The 18,271-nt window shown below is 36.2% G+C and overlaps 2 protein-coding genes across 6 annotated transcripts in view; one reads left to right on the plus strand and one right to left on the minus strand.

The window, feature by feature from the left end:
* Nucleotides 1–3,326, minus strand: part of dennd5b (DENN/MADD domain containing 5B) — a 40,036-nt gene extending 36,710 nt beyond the window's left edge. For 3 of the 5 annotated variants that reach the window (XM_084406320.1, XM_084406318.1, XM_084406317.1), the window contains exon 1: nucleotides 2,962–3,308. In XM_084406320.1, coding sequence (XP_084262446.1) covers nucleotides 2,962–3,070 — 109 coding nt within the window. In that variant the 5' untranslated portion in view covers nucleotides 3,071–3,308. Of the gene's footprint in view, nucleotides 1–2,961 lie in introns of all 5 variants that reach the window. The other 2 variants (XM_084406319.1, XM_084406321.1) reach the window with 2 other exon arrangements.
* A 3,849-nt stretch (nucleotides 3,327–7,175) lies between these two features.
* pkp2 (plakophilin 2) lies at nucleotides 7,176–17,734 on the plus strand. Its single transcript, XM_084406690.1, has 13 exons — nucleotides 7,176–7,687; nucleotides 8,295–8,368; nucleotides 8,742–9,361; nucleotides 9,659–9,803; nucleotides 11,377–11,584; nucleotides 11,775–11,952; nucleotides 12,605–12,722; nucleotides 13,071–13,235; nucleotides 13,429–13,605; nucleotides 14,825–14,978; nucleotides 15,064–15,256; nucleotides 15,350–15,437; nucleotides 17,285–17,734. Exons 1-13 carry the CDS (start codon nucleotides 7,507–7,509, stop codon nucleotides 17,351–17,353), a joined length of 2,370 nt encoding a protein of 789 aa, XP_084262816.1. The 5' UTR covers nucleotides 7,176–7,506; the 3' UTR covers nucleotides 17,354–17,734.
* The last annotated feature ends 537 nt before the right edge of the window (nucleotides 17,735–18,271 follow it).

An 18,271-nucleotide genomic window follows, 5' to 3' on the forward strand; every position in this document is an offset into this window, starting at 1 on the left:
AATTACAAATGAGCGTTCTCATCTTCTCACAGGAGGTGCAACCAAAGCTAACCTTCAGAAACTAGGCCACCAGAGAATACAGGTGCAATAGGGTGGGGCGAGGGGGGGCTTTTCAAAACACTCGATATTGATCAAACAAGAACAGTAGGATAATCTTCAACAAAGGTTATGCTGTACATGGATCTCTCAAATGAAGCATCTCACAGTGCGAGGCTTATCTGAGCAACCCGGGGAGCTGATAAAATCCAAGCCCTCATGACACTGGACAAAATTAATCAAGTTCAAACTGTTTGATCATGATGAACTTTATCTGGGGAACCAGACCAACCTCACAGTGGACAGGCAGATCTGTTTAAAGGGGAAAAGGCTTTTCTCTCTGTACAAACATTACAAACCAGATTTTTAGATTGTAGCGCTGCTATGATAAGGGGCTGAGGTTGATGTCCGAGGCATTGCCACGTCCCAAGTCTCTAGAAAGTTCTCCATTCAGTGTTGTTATTGTTAACTGAAATTAAAACTATTCCAATTATAAAATAATACATTTTTGTCAATTGAAATAAAACTGAAATATAATCAAATATAAGCATTAGATAAAAAACTAAAACAGTTAGTTCCCAAGGCAATTTTCGTTTAAGTTTAAGTGCACTAAAATTACTCAAACCAAAACTTAAATAAAAATAAAGCTAAAATAAAAATGAGAAAATTTCAGATGGCACTTAACAAAGCACCTAACAAAATAACTTAAATTTAAAAATATAAAAATAAAAGCTAATTCAAAATGTTAATAGATATAATAGTAAACTAAAATAACTAAGTTCCACCATTTTTTTTAATTATTATTATTGGTAATGGTTGATTTTGGATCTTTAATTGCGCATACTTTCCTCCTCTTTTTAAATGTACCTATGCCGTCATTTAAAGCATTACATTTTGGAATATCTATATTTGCATACTGTACATTAGATAATTAACTGTTTGTTTAATTGTAGCATTTAAAAAATATATATTTTAGTTTTTAGTGTCATTTTTTATTTACACAAAATAGTATAGAAATGTAATGAAGACCAATAATCAATTATCAACTATAACATGAAAATATTTTACGGTTTATTCTATCAGCTACAATTTTAATTTTCTAAATTCCAAATTTTTCTTTTTGAAAACTGACTTTAACAAATTGAATTTATTAATAATTACTTATTTTCTGTGGATAGAGTTTTAACTTGCATTTCCCAGGATAATTGCACAGTCTTAATTTATAGATTTGTACAAGTATAGAGCTAAAATAGAAGCTCTAAGCAGGTTCATCAGTTTGCTGTGCTCCCACACGGCCTGCTCTGTCCGCTCTCGGTTAAAAGAAAACACATCTAATCCACGAGAGCATCACGCACATGCAGCTTAGCCCTTCACACAGTTCACCAGCAGTCTGTTAAACTGCGTCAGGCCTTAAAAAGGTAGAGCAGTCATCATCACATCTGTTAAAACAAGGCCAGACAAAGATTGGAGAAAAACAGGGTTAGAGTAGACAGGCTGGCTACTGGGATTACAAGTTGTTGCTTTTAGAAGCCCGGTTTGCTCTGACAATTACACTTGTGCTCTTGGCAATAGCTTTTGTGCTTTAAAATGAACTTACAAGAAATGTGCATATTGCATATGAGACAATTAGTACACACACAAACAAACCTCGCAGTGCTAAAAGCACCACAGCACAAGCTACATAATATCAGATACAAGCCAGCCACACAGATCAAGTCATTTGAGACTCGTCTCTTTTTGATACCATTCACTGTATGAGTGAATGAAATCAAAATGATCAGTAGTGAAAGCCACGTGAGCTGGTCAGCATCGGTTGCTCAATGCAAGTTCATTGGACAGAACCTTTGTACACTGGACAGACTGCGATATTTTGCGATATCTTCAGTATCCAACAAGATGCATAATAAGGCAAATAAGCCAAAAACAACACATATAATCAGTTATCAGACCATGAGACATCATGTCAAAAAATATTCAGAGAATCAATACATGAGGATGATGACTGTTTTTATTGGATGCTTTAAGGCTTAAACATTAAACATTGAATAGATCTGATCCTTCCTCTAACACTCCACGTATGCAGCTGGTTTCAGATAACATTTGGTGATTGGGAACATTGTAATTGATTTCACTTAATTTAGGTAATTGGATATTACATTGATTTATCTAAGATCCATCATTTACATGTCAATATATAAAGATATAGATCCACAGGCTATGTTAAATTCATATTTGTAAGTAGCTGTGCTCATATTTTCTCGGACAACCATCACGAGTCAACTTCATCACTCGAACCGTAAAGACAATGTTTGGGATTTTAGGTATTTTTATTTATAGTCACCAACAATATCAGGAAAACAAAATGGCTACTACATTTAGGCTAATAAATGTGTGATGTGCAAAAATATGGTTATTTTCTCAAGACTCCATTAATCATATCAATTCAATATGAAACCATCTTGTGGTCTCAATAAATTGGAATTAATGCTACAGTTTGATCGTTTTTATAAGAAAAATGTGGCAGATATTTTTATCTTGGTATATGGTGACTTGAGTGGTGTGCAATTAAACTAATTTTATGAGAAAATTGAACCCAAATATAGGTGAAGACCATGGAGCATGCTGAACAGATGAATCCAAAACAATTCACTGATACCTATACTAAATTTTGTAGCACGTCTCAAAAATCATGTCTCAGTTATATCATTTCTTAGGGTCACGTGTCTAATCTGCTATTCCCAGCCAAGCTTATTAATACATTAAATGTATACATTCATAAAGTCCTAATATCAGGAGGATGCTATAATGTGATTCAAGCAGGGCTCATAAGAAATCAGTGCACGTCAGCTCGTGTTCATTATACCTGCTGACTCTGGTGTGTTTACCATCACGCTATATGTATAAAACACAATAACTCAATCTTACCTGCCAAAGCATCGGGCTCTAGACCAGTTTCGTTGTCTATTCCGCATATGATGAAGTAATGTGCGAAGCGACAGGGCGCTGACCCAGAGCCGCTCATAGTCGCGCTCATCTCGGCTCGAGCTGATCCGCTTTGTTATAGAGACCCAACCAGCTCCATATCCAGCGTCCCCGGGCAAATGAACTGAACCAAAGTGAGGTTGTAATAAATACTTATCGCTATGTTTTCGTGCAGTAAGCTTCGGAAAGCCGTCTATGACTATCTAGTTTGGTTTGAAGAGCGTTTGCTGCCGTGTCTGCGAGTTGTAGCTGCTTTCATGAGCGCACTCGCACTGCTCGCGCACTGACGCACCGCTTCAGCTGATCACACTCAGCCAATCCAATCCTTTCAAATGTTTGACTACAAGTATTTGTCTGAGAGAGAGAGCGCGTGCAGTGATGTACGCATTATCTTTAAAATGTTATGATTTACCAGCAAATATAAATCAATATATATTTTTCATATATCAATATATTTTTATTGTATTATACATCAGATTATCTAATAAAAATATTAGTATTTGCACATGTAGTGTTTTAATACATTCCTGATTTATTTTGGACCAATGTATAGATAGGCTAGATAAATAAATACAACAGTGTCAAAGTGTTTGTTATAGTATACGCCTAATAAAAAGATGCCATAAAAAAATATAGGCTGTATATATAGGCTACAGTCTTTATGTTGTTTCTACATTAATTTGGAGATTCAATATGATATAATGCATTAGCCTACAATATAAAAATATTTCAAGGTTTACTGTTAGGTGCGATTACTCGCAATTAATTGGGATACAGAAAAAATGGATTGTTTGTTTTTGTTTTTTAATCGATTGACAGCACTGATCGTAGGCTATGCATATTTCTGAGCGATATATTATAACAACATAACTTACTGTTTTAAATGTTGCATATTAAGTTGAATAAAGCTGAACATTTTTGAGTGAGAGGTGGTAACAGTTTATGTAAAGTTTCTGATTTCTCGCCAAAGGATGAAATGTTGCGTAGGCCTTTATAACTTAGCATTTTAATGTTTATTTTATTATTTATTTACGAAGTGTAGCCTACTGAGTCCACCTAGTGGGCCTCGTTCATCCAGTGGAATGTACAGTAGCCTAGTGGCCAAAAGTGATATCCAAATGGGACATTTGTTTCTAATATATATATAGGCTATATATATATAGTTGTTTTTGTTTTGTTTTTAAATGAGGGAAGAACAAAACACTAAACGTGTAGGTATAGCCTCTTCATCTGACAATTTTGCCAAAACAGGCAAACTACATTACTTACAGGTTTTATTTTACTGTTCTCTCTTGATTTTGCATGTGTTCATAATTTCTTTGTATGACAGCTCGGCCAAAAATGATGTCCGCACAATTTGGCATGTTTCATTGGATTATCACAAATAAAAAAAAATTGTCTATGCAATATAATTACAAAACCTTTGACAGATTTTTAATAACATTTGAATAAAGGGTGGAGCATTGAACATCACTTTTGGCCACTACTGTAAGTGACTCAAAAATACAGAATAATAAACATATAATAGCCTATCTGCAAATGGTATTACAGCCAGATGGCACCAATCTGCCAATTTTAATAAAAATCCGTTTCCACAAATGTTAAAGGGATACTCCACTTTTTTCGGAAATATGCTCATTTTACATCTCCCCCAGAGTTAAACAGATGAGTTTTACCGTTTTAGAATCCATTCAGCCGAACTCCGGGTCTGACGGTACCACTTTTAGCATAGCTTAGCACAGATCATTGATTCTGATTAGTCCAGTAGCATTTCTTTCAAAATGACCAAAGAGTTTCAATATTTTTCCTATTTAAAACTTGACTCTTCTGTAGTTAAACCGTGTACTAAGATCGACGGAAAATGAAAAGTTGCGATTTTCTAAGCCTATATGACTAGGAACTACTCTCATTCCAGCGTAATAATCAAGGAACTGTGCGGCTGTACCATGAGTGCAGCAGGCGTAGTGATATGACGCAGCGCCTGAAAATAGGTCTAATAGGTTAGACAAACTTAGTCCCGGTCACGTTGGAAGAAGTTACCGAGCTGGGGACTATTTTCAGGCGCTGCGTCATATCATTACGCCTGCTGCACCCATGGTACAGCCACACAGTTCCTTGATTATTACGCTGGAATGAGAGTAGTTCCTAGCCATATAGGCTTAGAAAATCGCAACTTTTCATTTTCCGTCGATCTTAGTACACGGTTTAACTACAGAAGAGTCAAGTTTTAAATAGGAAAAATATTGAAACTCTTTGGTCATTTTGAAAGAAATGCTACTGGACTAATCAGAATCAATGATCTGTGCTAAGCTATGCTAAAAGTGGTACCGTCAGACCCGGAGTTCGGCTGAATGGATTCTAAAACGGTAAAACTCATCTGTTTAACTCTGGGGGAGATGTAAAATGAGCATATTTCCGAAAAAAGTGGAGTATCCCTTTAAGGTATACTGGGCCTAAGATCAGCTAAATGACTTTGAAGATATATTCACATTTTGAAGATGCTAACTTATTTTTTATCTACTGCCTTATATTTGCGTATTGTGGCATAGGAAGAAGTCTGAAGTCAAATCTATTTTTAAGTGTAATGCATATAGACAATAACCCTGATTTCTGTTTTTTGTGCACCATCAGTCCATCAGTAATAGTCAGGATGAAAAGAGTAGGAGAGTTCTGACATGAAAAGGTCAGGCTCAGTAAGTGCAGGCCCAAACTACAGCACCAGTATATGAGAGAGAAGCCCCAATGGTAAATGAATCAAATCTAGAGCTCTGTGCATCAAATATTCTACAGCATTTTTACCTAAATATGGGTTTCCATTAATGAGGACTTAATTAGGAGAACTTTCTTGTTCCTAGAATGATGTGTCATGAATTACCATTAGCAAAAATGTACTCCATCACACAGGACATGAAATCGGCCAAAAGCTCGGTCAGGGAGGATTTGTAATTTGACTTTTAACATTTAGCTAGCAAATTGTTTGATCTCACACTGTCCATTTCAAGTCCATTTTGTTGTGTGGAACAGGTGGCAATAAAATCGGCAAAAAGCAGAACTCGGTATGAATCAACATTGTAAGTAGACTATTTTTTCACACTAAAAGCAGCTCCATCTAACATTCCTAAAGGTCTCTCTTCTAGCCTGGTCATCCCGCACCCCTTCCATTAGAGGTCGACCTATTAATCCTGATCCTTTTAATGTTCACGATTAATTACACAAAACTGTGCAATTTACTACTTTTTTTTTTTTTTATCGCTTGACAGCACAAATTTTGTACATATCCAAGTCAAATGTTATCATATTTAAATACCTATCTTAAATGATAAATGATAGAAAACTAAATCAGTTAAACAATAATAATATAGCTGTTACTATTTTTTTTAGTATGCATTACTTCAGTGATATACAATTTTTTTTATATATCTATGCTCATTCAACAAAAATCTGCTATGTATTAAATATTATGCTATGTAAAATTATCATGAGATGATATATGTTCTATCATCCACTGATAAATTACAGCATTATGCCCAGCATATTACAATAACGCCCTCTGTTGGTTAAACTGATGTGTTGCTACTGCCTCTGCATTTATGAGTAAAGTAAAGAGTAAATTTGCTAAAACAAATTAATATTATGATAAATAAAATAAAACAAAACAAGCTGTGAAGTCCATCGGTGCGGTGTTTCCAGAAGTTAGAACACAGGTGAAAAACCAACAAACAATTTAAAATGAAGTAGACACAATAAATAAATAAATAAAAATCACACACACACAGACAGTAAATTCAGACTGTATGTACAGAAATTAGGGGTGTCATAAATTAACATTATCATTCAAATTAATTACAAAAAGTAAAAAGTTTTAAGTGGTTCTTCAGAGATCTCTTTTTTAAGCCAATGAATCAACATGACTTTCCCAGTAAATGAGTAACGTTAAATGATGAAAAGAACATTTTTGGGTGACCTATCCCTTTCAATAAATCATTTAGGCCTAAGTCCTTTTAAGGCCTCCTAGTGGGCGCTTACCCTGGTAGAGCTAAAGAAGTGTCTATTGATATTAAACACTCTAACGTTACAATCCCTGTCGCATTCTGACATTCTGACAGAAATGGTTACCATGGTAGAGTATTTTACCTATACAAACTTTCAAGTGTGACGTCTCTGTTGTGGGAGGGGCCGTCTCATATGACAGACAGGGTGTCTAAAGGTTTGTACAGCACTACAATCAATGAATAACGCTGAGTCCACACACTTCACTGCCAACTATTCCCCAGCTTTAGCTGAGTCCAGTGACCAGTGGATGCCCGCAGTGGAAACCTCCACCCACCTCCACGAACACAGGTGTTCAACCTCTAAATATTCAGAAACACGATCTGTGTGAGGTGACGCATGTTTATACCACACCCTGTACACAAAGACCGAGCACAGCGCTGTTACACGCCCAACAGAGACTCAAACACCTGACGCTTAATACCATCTCCATCTGCAATGGCGGTGGAGGCAGACTTTATGCGGTCAGTGTTGCCCGTTCAGGGCGCTTTTCACTCGGAAGACTCTTCTTTAGCTTTACCGCAGGCGGACAAACTCGCGGACACTCACCGGCTGAACAGACTACAACAACAAGTGCAGCTCACTCTCTCTCGGAAAAGAAAGAAACCAAAACTGCCAGGTATGTAGAATGAAACCGCATTAAATAAAACAAACTATTTAGAGATAATCAGTGTTTTGGCTTGGAATAGGAATACAGGTGTGTACATTTATATATTTCTCAAGAAAAAAAGATGTCAGTCATATGTTAATGGTCAGCTTTCACTGGTCCTTTGTTCTCAACTCTGTACTTTCATTTTTTTGTGTGTGTTTAAAATAACATGCAAAAGAAAATTTATTCTTTATTTCTTTTTTTTTTATTGTACTTTTGATGTATACCATGGCACTGAAGGATAATATATTGTTTTATACTGTAATATTTACATAGTACTTCAAGGTACTTGGAAGAATATTTAAGGTCCAAATATAGCTATCAGATATATAATATAATAATATTTAATAAAATAACTGTAATATAATACAATATAATGTCTAAATAAACACATTTGTTAACTTTTTGGTAGTAGAGAAATGTGAACCATACCATAGTTTGTCAGAACTCACTCATTCAAACCTATTTACTAGGATTTGGAAGTGAGCATGAGGAATATGTTTTCCATTATATTGTATTGTATTGTATTGTATTGTATTGTATTGTAATTCGATTGTGTGTGTTTTGGGCGTTGCAGATTCATCTCTCTCAGACAGTCTGTCCAGCTGTCATATTTCAAGTAGTTCATCTTTAGGAAATCTACACGTAAAGGTAAAAACTATTTTCCAGTGGGATACATGTGTTCTTTAAACAATAGTTCGCCCAAAAATGAAAATTCTGTCATCATTTAGTCCCATGCACTGAAAGGGAATGGTGACTAGGGCTGTCAAGCTCCAAAAAAGGGAGGTGAAAAGCAAAAATAAAAGTAGTTCATACAACTTGTGCACTATTTATATTGTGCACTTACCTCATTTGTAAGTCGCTTTGGATAAAGGCGTCTGCTAAATGACTAAATGTAAATATTCTACATCATCTAAAGCTGTATGATAGGTTTGTGTCCACAATTGTCAATGCCTTTTGGGTGAACTATTCCTTTAATATCACTAAATTCACTTGAGATAATAACACACACTATACTTTGCAGCGTATCTCCGCCAATCATGAATCTACAAGGTCGTTGCGGATGGTTGACCGATCTCAGTGGTCAAGTGCAGAGCCGCCTCGATTTCACAGAGGCTATGGAAGCTTTCGTTACACCACCAAAAGAGCGGGATTATGCTGGGGGACCAATTCTCTCACTCTCCCCTCGTCCCCTACAGCCAACCATTCCCATATGAACAATCACCCTCTACGTTACGCCCGCTCTGAGGTTCTGCGAAACCCGAGGTTGTACGTTACCGGCCTGTCGGCTGTCACTCAGCCCACCAATATCTCTGTGAATGAGAACAATCACATAGATGATACAGATGAAATGCTTTTACCCAGCACCCCACACAATGCTCCTGCAGAGAGGAACAGGATGGAGTTAGAGAAACACACCCTTCAGAGGACCCTCTGCAAGCCGAGAGAGGGGGGTTTCGGTGCTCACGAACAATCAGAGAACGTGTCCTGGCAGAGCCGCGTGCGGAAGCCGAGCCTGGAGTTTGTTGCAGGAAGACGACCCTCCCAATCTGGCTCAGAGATCAGCATGGAGGAGCGGTCGGGAAGTTTAGTGAGGACAGAAAAGGTGGAGGTCAAGCAACATTCAGTGACAATGTCAGCAAAGTAAGCTAGTAGTTTAAACATTTTAGCTACTTAATCTTAGTTATTTTGTTTTTACATTGTTTTTGAGTATTGAGATTTATTTTAGATTTTTGTTGTTTCAATATCACAGAAATATTAATGTAGTTTCTTATTAGTAATTGTGTAAATAAAAATATGTATGTATGTATGTATGTATATATATATATATATAGATAGATAGATAGATATATATATGTATATGTATATACTATTTTAGATTTTCTATTTTAGACTATTTTAGATGGAATGAACACTGTATTTCTGTCTTGTGTGTTAAAGGAAAATCAGAAAAGGTGACCTTGGAACAGAGATGACACTAAATGAGGCTGTAAATCTCCTGGAACAAGATAATATGGAAACACAAATCACCGCGGCAAACTTCATACAAAACCAATGCTTTAACAGTCCTGATGCCAAGAAAAAGGTAAGTGATACTTGACTCTAAAATAGCACATGCTGTTATGATCCACCCAAAAGATGATATACTGTATCTCGCACAGTCCTTAATGTCTAGCCTCAACGGTTGCAGTGATAACAAACACTTCTGACAAAATTAAACAATGAGTCATAGTTTTACATTGTGAGGTGGGACTTTAATTAAGAGGAAAAGGGGTGTGGAAGAAAGTGAGAGGAAAGTTTTTAGTGTGGTTTACAATGCTGTCAGACAGTAAGTAATTAATATGACAACAGTGTTTCATTGTTTTGTAGAGTCATTTTTCTGCTGTTTATATTCCATAGTACTTCACCTTTATAGACTTTCAAACATTACGACAAACATTGAAAGGCAGGTTCTCATTAAAAGCGATGGTGTAGTCTAGTGGTTTAAGATACAAGCTGGGCAATTCATGAGTTAACACTGTTGAATCATTTAGGGAGCTCCCTAAATTTGCTTTGAATCCAACAATAGCCAAAAAATCATTAAAAGAAAAAAGCATTATATGATAAAAAAAACTTTAAGTGAGCATTATATGATAATAGAGGTAATATAAATGTACAAAATAGGGGAAATGAGCATGCACAATTCAATATCCAATATCAGTCAATTACGAGATATTAAAATCTCTAAAATTGGCCAATATGGTACAAATATATTGTGCATCCCAAAAAAATAAAATAATTTGTTTTGTGCATTAATTACAGTTTAGGAAACCAGCTTAGGAAAGTTTCATGTACTACTGTATGTAGATGAACTATAATGTTAATAATCACAGAGCTACCTTTCCTGTCCACCCATAACATTTACGAAAACTAAGCTGCAATTTATTCTGAATTGTAGGGGTTGCGACATTACAACTGTTAGCACATACATACACGCACAACCGCCCATGTTTACATATCAACAGTAACTCAGCAACTTCGTCTGTCCTGATGAAAGTGTGAACTGCACCGGTATGCAGAGGTTAACCAAGCATGAAAGGTCAATTTCATACACTACCATTCAAAATTTTGGAGTCAGTAAAAAATATTTTCAGCAAGGATGCATTTATAATTTCACAAACGAGAAAAATATCAAGGTGTCCACAAAAATATTAAGCAGCACAACTGTTTTTAACATTGATAATGGTTAGAAATGTTTCTTGAGGAGCAAATCAGCGTATTAGAATGATTTCTGAAGCATCATGTGACACTGAAGACTGAAGTAATCATGCTGAAAATTCAGCATCACGGGAATAAAGAAATTTTTTAATGTATTAAATTTTTTTATTGTAATAATATTTCACATTATTACAGTCTTAGTGAGCATAAGAGACTTCACAGATTTTTTTTTTTTTTTTAATCTTTAAAAAAAAAACTCCAAAATGTTAAAAAGTAGTAAAAGTTTTAAAGGTAAAGTAGCAAAAACAGGCTGTTTAATTAAGTGTCAGAGAAATGAATTAATTACCAATGTTTTGGTGCATGAACCTTGACTAACATAAGTAGACTTAGGCTGCAAAAGAGTAAAATATGACCCATTTAAATTTTGAGTTTTCTTATTTTATCATGTTCTATCTGCTCAGGTACATTTTCTTCAAGGCATCCCAAAGCTGCTGACGCTCATGCAGAATGAGAGCGAGGAGCTCCAGCGGGCTGCCGTCAACGCGCTCCGAAATATTGTTTATGAAAACAATGAAAACAAAATGGAAATCAAAGACTGTGAGGGGCTTCCAGTGATCCTGAGACTGCTCAAGAAGAACCGAGACATCGAGACCCGACAGCAGCTCACTGGTAAGGGAGCCATTCCAAGTACTTTAAATTTGCTCCATATACTGTATATTTCATTATGCAGCCAAACTTGACTTCACTTTAACTGATCCTGCTAAAACTCCAGCCATGTCTCCAACTATGAAAACATCCAGATCTTGAAAGCGTGACCTCTACCCTTCCATTAATCTTGCCGATGTTATTCTCTCTCCAGGGCTGCTGTGGAATCTGTCTTCTCATGACCTTCTGAAAGAGCAGCTCGCTAGAGAAGCGGTCAAACCTCTCACAGACAGTGTGCTGGTGCCCTGCTCAGGCATTTCTGAAGGGGAAGACCCCAAGTTGGAGCTCCTCGCTGACCCTGAAATTTTCTACAATGCTACTGGCTGCCTGAGGTATTACCAACTGAAGAAATACAAGATGCAAAAGGTTGAAAATGATTCATTTTGACAAGCCAGGCTGTTCTTAGTAGTGCTAGTACCGCTCAAGTTGTGCTGTGCGTTATTACGAACCAATTTTAAGTGTGTTTGGCACTGCCATTCAAAGGTGTGGGGTCAGTAAGTAAAACAATTAATACTTTTATTCAGCAAGGATGCATTAAATTGATCAAAAGTGACAGTCAAGAAATTTGTAATGTTACAAAAGATTTGTTTCAAATGAAACTGTTTTCAACATTGATAATAAAAAATGTTTCTTATGCTTAAAATCAGTATATTAGAATAAAGGATAATGTGACTGAAGACTAGAATAATGATGCTGAAATTTCAGCTTTGTCATCACAGAAATAATTTACATTTGAAAATATATTTAAATAGACAAGTTATTTTAAATAGTAATAATATTTCACAATATTACTGTTTTTACTGTATTTTAGATCAAATAAATGCAGCCTTGGTGAGCAGAAGAGACTTCTTTCAAAAACTAGAAAATAAGTCCATCCCTAACCTTTAAACTGTAGTGTAGATATTCTTATTTATTCAGATCATTGCATTTTTCCATGAAAGGTGTTTTTAAATAACAAATAAATCTTTTTTTATATATATATAGAAATTTGAGCTCAGCCGGTCCAGATGGACGTAAAGCCATGCGGGACTGTGAGGGTCTCATTGAGTGCCTCATCTACTATATCCGTGGCACCATTGCAGACTATAAACCTGATGATACGGTACTTACATTAAATCCCCATCTTTAGCAACAGCAACATTGAGTCTTTCATTTTTATGTCTAATTATTAAAGGGGCCATATCACAAGGAATCCAATTTTCCTTGATCTTTTAAGATAAAAGAGCTCCATGTACCTGTACAATAAAACTTTTTATAGCTTTCAGAACACACAAACGGGAAAAAAAGGATTATTGAAACTTAGCTCATTCTGAACACTCGCATTGTGACACAAATGTGTCCACATTTACGTCAATGTTATATTTGTTCCCAAAATGTTTATGTAATGTTATATTATCTAATGTGATCCCGAATGATTATTCCAACTTAATGATTAATTCTTCTTTTCCAGGCCACAGAAAACTGTGTGTCCATCCTGCACAACCTTTCTTATCAGTTTGAATGTGAGGTGCCTCGTGTGGATTCCCCACTGATACAACAGCCCAGACAGCATCACAATTCAGAAACTAGCAACCCCGGCTGTTTCATTCTCAACAGTCCCAAAAACTCTGAGGAGGTTAGTATTACAACCCTAGATAAAAATGGTTAAAAAAAGCATTTCAAATTCAAACTTGGCTGATTTAATAATATAGCTGATGATATTTTGTATATTGAGTGTAAGACTGACCAAAATACCCATTCCTAATGTAAAGGTAGTGGTGTAGAAAAACAAATTGACCTCATATGTGGCATCATATGTTGTGGCTCAGGAAGCAGATACAGACTATCCTCTACTCGAGGAGAAAGGCAGCCCTAATGGTGTGGAGTGGCTCTGGAGCGCCATCACAGTCCGCATGTATCTCTCTCTCATTGCCGTCAGCACAAACCAACACACAAAACAGGCGTCCATTGGAGCGCTGCAGAACCTCACAGCTTGTTCTGGAGAGGTATGATCTGGAAATTTGCTTCATTAAAATAACTATAATCAGCATTGACTACAATTACATTCAGGCTTAGATTAAAGGGTTAGTTCACCCAAAAATGAAAACCTTTCATCAATTACTCACTCTCATGTCATTCCAAACCCTTAAAGACTTTCCTTCCTCGCCTAAACACAAATGAAGATCTTTTTAATGAAATCTGAGAGATTTTTGTGTCACGGTACAAAAATTTCAGTAGTCCGTGCCAATACCAGTCAAATTTTGGTGGTTCTCGTTACCAATTATTTCGGTACCAGAGCAAAAACTGTTCAATTAATTACTTTAAAAAATGTCCTGTTTTGTCTCGTCCATTGGTTATCACTGTCAATCAACGCAGTTTCCAATTCAATCGCACTTTTAAATACGGTTGTCAATCCAGAAACTTTGCAGTGTACTTAGCAGCATGAAAAACTAAACTTGTATTCAGATTATGAGTGGGTACTAAACCTCCCTTTATAATCACTAAGGCTGTCAATCTCCAAAACGCAAGCTCACTGAATTCTGCACTCGTGCGAAAACTCCCGTAATAATAAAAAGGTCTTAATTGTACAAGGAATCTCTTATTTACATCGTGTTTACACTTTGTTGGTTATGATGAAAGGATTCGTGAGCATGTAGGCGTTGAACAAAACAATACCTTGTGCATTTTCAGCTGTGTTGAGCAGATTCTGACTGATAGATAGGCCATAGCATTTACGCGCTCAACAGATCTGATTTTGATTGGTCTCAATGCTTGTAAAAATGTGCTTTAAATAGAAATCTTTCCACGGAATTTCAGAAGACAAAAAAATCTGGAAGCTTAAACGTGCTTCGTAACATACGAGGATGAACCTCATTGTTTCTCATGCATCAAGCCTTCTTTTACCAAATTTAGTGCTTCGCTGTTGTACGTTTACTGATCAATGTTTGTATGTGAATAAAAGCCTAAATTAAATCTGTTTATCATATAAAGCAATCGTGTCTCTCCAGAAGACTTGGATTCAATTGTTTTAAGAGCTTTTTGAAGCATGAGAGTTTTTGGTGAATAAACTTTCAATGAAGGGACAGAAATCTCTAAGATTTCATTAAAAATATCTTCATTTGTGTTCCAAAGATGAACATAAGTCTTATGGGTTTGGAACGACATGAGGGTGAGTAAATGATAACAGATTTTTTTTAAATCGTATTGTCTTTGTATCGCCATTAGATGTCCCAGGCCATCGCACATTTCGTCGTGCACAAGGAGGGTGGCCTATCTCAGGTGAAGAAGATGCTTCAAGAAGGAGAGAAGGAAGAGATCAGAATATCTGTGTCACTGCTAAAAAACATCTCTCGCTACCGAGAACTGCATGCTGATATTGGTGAGCTGCCATTATATACCAATATACGCAAACGGCACATGGCAGTTTTTTCAGGGGGAAAAAAAGCTAATGAACATCTCTACAGTTAAACAGGTGCTGCCGGAGCTGGTTGCCATCCTCCCAAACACTGACCGAAGCGTAGAGCAGCCAATAGAGGTGACCGTGACGATATGTCACGTCCTCATCAACCTGAGCAATGCGTCTGTATTGAACACCACTGCCATCATAAACCAAGGAGCGTTACCCAAGATCATCAGCATCAGCACCAAAGACAACGGGTACGGTTTCAATTTCAGATATGTAATAAAAGTCATGTATGTTCAGTTATATGACTTGATTAATTCATACATTTAATTTTCAACTAAATGTAGGTTTGGACCCACACGGGCGGGCCAAGCGGCCTGTATTTTACTTCATACCCTGTGGAGACATTCAGAGCTGCATAGCAGTTTCAAGAAGGTGAGATTACTACATGTTTGCATCCCGTAGTGTCCATGAAGTAATAAAGTGTTATTCTCAAATATTTTGGGGCAAATACATAAACAAACTACAGTATAACAGTCAAAGATCAGTTTAGGGCAGCTACTCAAAATATTGACAGTGTTTACAATGAAGAAATTAATGCAATCAATTGTTCGCGAAGCCAACTACTGCAACTACCGTTTCATGCCGACTTTAAATCACACACTTTAACAAAACATTAGGCTACTTTATTCAGTATGTTCCACAACTGTGGGAACCCTGGTTCTTTAAAGTGTGTGGGGAGGTGAATTAAAACAACAGGGTTTCCGCGGAGTCATAAAAAGTCATAAAACGTCTTAAATTTAATAATAAGAATTTTAGGCCATAAAAAGTCATAAAAACGTCCGGATTTTCCATACAAGGTCATAAATTTCATTTAGCCACGTCTTAAATTGATATGCTCGTTCATTCGTTGGTTTTACCATTGCCTTTTCCCCCTGAAAATGCGCTGGCGGCATAATGTTAAATGCGGCAAAAGCGGAACGCTCATTTGAACCGCGCGCCACACGGACCATTTACCCGCTCGGCTCCAAGTCCAAACGGCAGCGCAGCGCGAGCTCAGTAGAACTGACGCGTTTACTCCGATCGGTCTCGGTCACAAGATCCAGTGAGAAGTGCCTGAATTCAGCGAAGAACACACTGTCTCAGTGATTTAAACCAGTTTAAAGGCAGATGAAGCAGCGCTGACAAACAGGAGAAACACTGCACAACGATATAGTCAGAAGGCTTTTCCGTCTACAATCTCCCATCATTTATCATGGATTTACTGTAACATTAGCCTAGTAATATTAACTGCACCATGTGGGATATACATATTGAATTTTATTATATTATTAGTGCTGATAATGTATTAAAGGACTAATGGAATATTTACAGTATTTAATAATGTATTTAGGCTACTGTTTTTCATACATTTCCTGAAGATACGTGCCATCAAAGTTAGGCAACACAAACCTGTTTCAAGACTTGACCTAGTAATTATTTTCCCAATAAAGAGATTTATTTTGTTAAGGACAAATGACAAATGTTTGAATGTCCTAGACCTCAGATTTGTGAAATGTTCACCTGTTTTAGCAAGTGTTTGTCATTATATTTTCTGGCAATAAAGAGTAAAGTTAGTTTAAAACCACAATTAACGCTCTGGTTTCTACAACTTTCACTTAGAAGCAACAGTCTGCCTTTAAACTTGAAAGAAATAAAGATTTGACATTTATCGTGATAATTATCGATATTGACTAATATAAAACAATTATCGTGATAATTGCCTTTGGCCATATTGCCCAGCCCTAACTGAAATCTCCCGGTCTATCACAATGGGAAAGTGTACATTTAACGAGCCATGGCTCAAAGATGGTGTGTTTAGTAGTTGGCTCAAGCCCGTTGCAAATAATCAGTATCAAGCATATTGCACACTGGGTAAGAAGGCATTGGAGCTGTCTTTAGGCATTTAAATAATACATCTTGTTACTTTCAATGAAAGTCAATAATAAAAAAAAAAACTTTTGAAAGGAATTTTAATGAATTTTTCGTAATTCGTGTAGGTCATAAATTTCAATCATAATGGTCATAAAAAGGTCTTAAAAAGTCTTAAATTTGACTGACCAAACCCAGCAGAAACCCTGAAACAAGAAATAGGTTTATTTGTCTTTAATCAAATTTTTTCAAGTCTTGATGCCCCCTTGGATGTTTGCTGAGGCCTCAAAAATGAATTCACATGTTAGTGTTTCAGATTTTGGCTTTCACATCATATTTACTCTTGTCATCTGTTTTTCAATCTATGGCAGGCTGGTTACAGGAAAACAGACTTCATAAACAACAGGACAGTAAAGGCTGTGAATTCTGCTCGTAATTAATGGGATCCAGAAATGAATTGCAAAGAAAAGGCTTTTCACCTGTTTTCTTTGGAAAGATTAAAAACGGTGCTAATATCATGGATTTGGTGTTTGTATATGTGTTTTGTCTTAATTTAATACTTATTAGATTATTATGTGTTTTAATAATAGTAATGTCTGTCGAATTTACACACTTTTGTTTAATTTATTTTTTTTACTGATCTTTTTAAGATTTTACTGCCTTTAGTCTGTTTAAATAGTAATATTAAAGCACTTTCATCTACAAAGCTACTTTTTGTGTGTTTTTTTTTTTTCAATGGGTAGTAACTTCCTAGCCTTGTGTATTGAAACACTGTATAATATTTTAATATTTTCAAATAAACTACCATATTTTCTCCAGTCACTGAGGGGTTAATGTCTGTTTGTTTTGTTACCATGGTTCTGTATGAGTACAGCTTGCTCTCAACGCTCATGTAAATACGTTTTTTTAAGCATAAAGCATTAATAAAAACCTCAAAGGAACTTGGCATGATAATTTAATACTGGTGATGATTTCTGAAATCTGAGAATCAGGTTCAGGAAGTGATTTAGTCTTTTGAATAATAACATCATCATAGTGATGTTGAGTCTTTTGAATAATAACAAATCGTAATCCTCGGTGGGAGGGATCAAACGAAAGATAGAACTCGCGTATAACGTTGCCGACAGAATCAGAACTGAAACAAAGCGTTCGGATAAACTGCCGCGTGCATTCGTCGACAATACATTACTATGGCTTCATGTTTTGATCATTTGTACAGTAGTTCGCTTTGACTGCAAAGCGTTTAATGTACTTTGACGTCACATCCGTAAACAAAGAAGCTCATGCAAGCTGGGCTGTACCAATATGTTACTAGAGGGTGCGTGTCAGTCTAGTCGGGATTTTATTTATTTTTATTT

Source organism: Rutilus rutilus (genome assembly GCF_951802725.1).
Source record: "Rutilus rutilus genome assembly, chromosome: 4".
In the NCBI taxonomy this organism is placed as follows: Eukaryota; Metazoa; Chordata; class Actinopteri; order Cypriniformes; family Leuciscidae; genus Rutilus; species Rutilus rutilus.

Excerpts from the sequence above, each read along its gene's own strand:
- pkp2 (XM_084406690.1), top strand. The coding sequence starts at position 7,507 with ATGGCGGTGGAGGCAGACTTTATGCGGTCAGTGTTGCCCGTTCAGGGC. Across the intron at positions 9,804-11,376 it reads GTCCTGATGCCAAGAAAAAG|GTACATTTTCTTCAAGGCAT; the intron begins GTAAGTGATACT and ends CTATCTGCTCAG. Across the intron at positions 13,606-14,824 it reads TCACAGCTTGTTCTGGAGAG|ATGTCCCAGGCCATCGCACA; the intron begins GTATGATCTGGA and ends TATCGCCATTAG.